The 3,293-nt window shown below is 35.1% G+C and overlaps 1 protein-coding gene across 1 annotated transcript; it reads left to right on the plus strand.

The window, feature by feature from the left end:
* The first annotated feature begins 1,521 nt into the window (after positions 1-1,521).
* Positions 1,522-2,542, plus strand: LOC127810343 (probable calcium-binding protein CML25). Its single transcript, XM_052349773.1, has one exon. The coding sequence runs from the start codon at positions 1,635-1,637 to the stop codon at positions 2,268-2,270; it is 636 nt and encodes a 211-aa protein (XP_052205733.1). The 5' UTR covers positions 1,522-1,634; the 3' UTR covers positions 2,271-2,542.
* The last annotated feature ends 751 nt before the right edge of the window (positions 2,543-3,293 follow it).

The raw sequence follows: 3,293 nt of genomic DNA on the forward strand, positions 1-3,293 counted from the left end.
ATAGGGTGGGTTTTTAGTTTGATCTTGGACTGAAAATTGTGTTCCTTGTTTCAATTGGCCACTCATAGAAGGAAAGAGAGGAGAAGATGAGGAGATATGCCTACCAACCTTGCTCGACAGATTCGAGAAGCCACTTGAATTAGCCATCAGTAGTAAGTTTTATGTTTTCTTTTTTTTTTTCTTCCTCTTTTCCTTTTTTCTTCATCGAGCTTCTTCTCTCCGGGGAAGCCCATCGACCCCCCCCTCTTTCTTTATCTCTTTACACACACTTATCAAACATATCAAATCCAATATCTTAATCAGATCCCCAAATTTGATCCTCAAGTTCAGCTTTAACTTTATCTTCAAATGAATTGGGTTTTTGTTTGTTGTTCGGTTGAATCTTGGATGGGTTGAGCCAGTTATGTTGATTTGATATTTTTCTTCTTTTAATTTTTGTCTTTCTTTTAATGGTTACAGTAGGAGCCCTAGACTTCATGTAGGCAACCTAATTGAGTTCAAGCTTGTGTTGTTGTTTACTTGAAATTCTCTACTTTTTTGTCAGTATTTCTTATTTACCCAATCTTGTTATATAACATCTTATATGCAAAGACTGAATCTCAAGTTTTAGCGTACTCATTTATCTTTTGGGCAACATTACTTGGCGGGATTAGGTCTTGAAATTGTTTTTGTTTTTGTTATTTATCTTTGGACAAATGACAAGAAAAATTATGAAGTTTTCCAACATTTACTAATTTAACTTTCAACTCTCTGGACAAATGATATAGGTACATGTATTTTATTTATAATAAGGATTATGTTATTATAAACATATATTTAAATAAATTAAAATATATTTTTAATTATTCATAAAATCTTATGATTTTTTGATTCGAATTTATGATCCGATTTTATAAAAATCCTACTTAAAATCTTGATTTTAACAACCATGGTGAAAAGAAAAATGTTTATTATCATTGTCGAACCATTATCATTGTCCCATATTTCAAATTGTTCTATCTTTGAAACGATCATCCAAATTTTAAAATGATGATTGCATATTGTCTATTATTCCAAATTTAGAATGATCATTCATATTTGGAATCTAGAATAATTTAAATCTTTTTAGATTAAGAATAATAGGATCAAAGCCTCTAAGAGAAAGAATGAGAGAGAGGAATGCCATTATCGTTGCTATCGTTATTGTAGTTGCAAAATGAGAATTTTTTTTAAATATAAAGGTATTTTAATTTGGGTTATCGGGGATAAATTATAATATAAAATAAAACTTTAGAGGTATTTATTATATTTTTTCAAATGTTAAAATTAATTTTTATAATTATTTTAAATCTCGGTATTTATGTAATTTTTCCTAAATAATTTAATGTGATCTCGGTATTTATTATATTTATGTAATTTTTCCTAGACGAAGAAAAAATCTATATCTGTTAATAGGCAGGCGATATGTACGGACAAACCGATCTTAATATAAAACCCATATTGCTCGCGGATGAACGTCCAAAATCGCGAAGAGAAGCGAGAAACCAGAGGAGAGGGGGAGGGAGAGAGAGGGGGGAATTTCCGTATACATTTCGAGCATTTGATCGAGAAAACCCTATCTCTGATTTCAAACGATTCCCTGCGATTTCGCAACCATGAAGCCTTCGCAACCGAGCACCAGCAAGTCGAAAGCACGCAAGAGCCTTCGATGTCTGTTCAGGAAGAAGAAGAACAGCGGAACAATGGCAGCGCCGTCCTCGTCGTCGGCATCGCCTATGGTGTCGCGCTCGTCGTCGGTGAACTCAAGAGCGCAGATCGAGGAAGAGCTGAAGCAAGTCTTCCAGAAATTCGACGTGAACGGCGATGGGAAGATCTCGGCGTCGGAGCTCGGCTCGATCCTTGGCAGCCTAGGGTACACGGCGGCGGAGTCCGAACTGGAGGAGATGATCAAGGAGGTGGACGCCGACGGTGATGGATTCATCAATCTGGATGAATTCGTGGAGCTCAACACCAAGGACATCGATTCTGATGAGGTCCTTGAGAATCTGAAAGAGGCGTTCTCTGTCTTCGACATCGACAAGAACGGCGCGATCTCAGCTGACGAGTTGCAGAACGTTCTGAAGAGCCTTGGCGACGAATGCTCGATCGGCGAGTGCAGGAAGATGATCAGCGGCGTCGATCGCGACGGAGACGGCACCATCAACTTCGAAGAATTCAAGGTGATGATGATAAGAGGATCAAGATTGGACACAACGGAGATGAAGAGATCAACCAGCGTCAAGATCGAGTAGGAAATTAACAACTGATTCTATAATGAATTACACGATGGTTCTCGTTCGATCTTGATGCTTAGCGAGAAACTTCGAGTACATTATAGCGTCAAATATTGCTCGATTCATTAATTTGTCATCATTTTGTTTTGTGGTTTTTAATTTATAGGCTAGTTGGTGATGAAGCTGATGGAGATTTATTGGGATAATCTCAGAACTGGGAACGAGAATTGTGAATACTTGAAAGGAAACCGCGCCATATTGATTTTCTTATTTGAAAGTTAAATTCTATCTGTCTGGTAATTTTCTTTTTATGTTTGGCTTCTTTCTCTTTCTTTCTTTCTTTTTCTTTTATTCTCAGCATGTTTGGCTTCTCTCTTTTATTTGCTCAGCATATTTGGCTTCTCTCTTTTTTCTTTTGCCGAGTCATGTTTAGCTTCTTTCATTCTCCATTGCCTATCAATTGAATACTGCTAATTTTAGAAAAGTTTTTGGATAAGCAACGACATCAAAATAATATGATGAAAAAAAATATGTATTTGTGAGTCGATAACATTTTTTGTTTAAAGTATAGAATACTGTCATTTCTAGCACCTAATTGAGCCGAGACGCTCAGCCGATAGGGGTGAATTATCCAATTCATTCCTGCTTTCTACTACCTGATTATAACTACTAAGGAACACATGTTCGGGTTATTAAAATGTCATTTAAAAGCATGTGATTTGTTATGTCTCAAGTAGAATTAGTTTAGTCATATTTATAACACTTTAAGAGTAAAAGTCTTCACTTGTTCATATAAACCTGAGAGCTGAACTGCACTAATAATGAGATTGGATTGTTTTGGTTTGGCTATTTTTATAGATCGGTTTGATCGTAACTCTAATATTTTGGATTTGATTGAAAATTGGTTCGATTTTAAATAAATTCTTTTAGGTCTAATAGAAAAATAAAAATATATAATACATAACATAAAAATATATTATTTGTTATTTAGACTTTAACCGTGTCAAATATAATTTGTTGTTTAGGAAATGCAAACTGCTT

This window comes from Diospyros lotus, chromosome 9, assembly GCF_014633365.1.
Source record: "Diospyros lotus cultivar Yz01 chromosome 9, ASM1463336v1, whole genome shotgun sequence".
NCBI classification, from domain to species: domain Eukaryota; kingdom Viridiplantae; phylum Streptophyta; class Magnoliopsida; order Ericales; family Ebenaceae; genus Diospyros; species Diospyros lotus.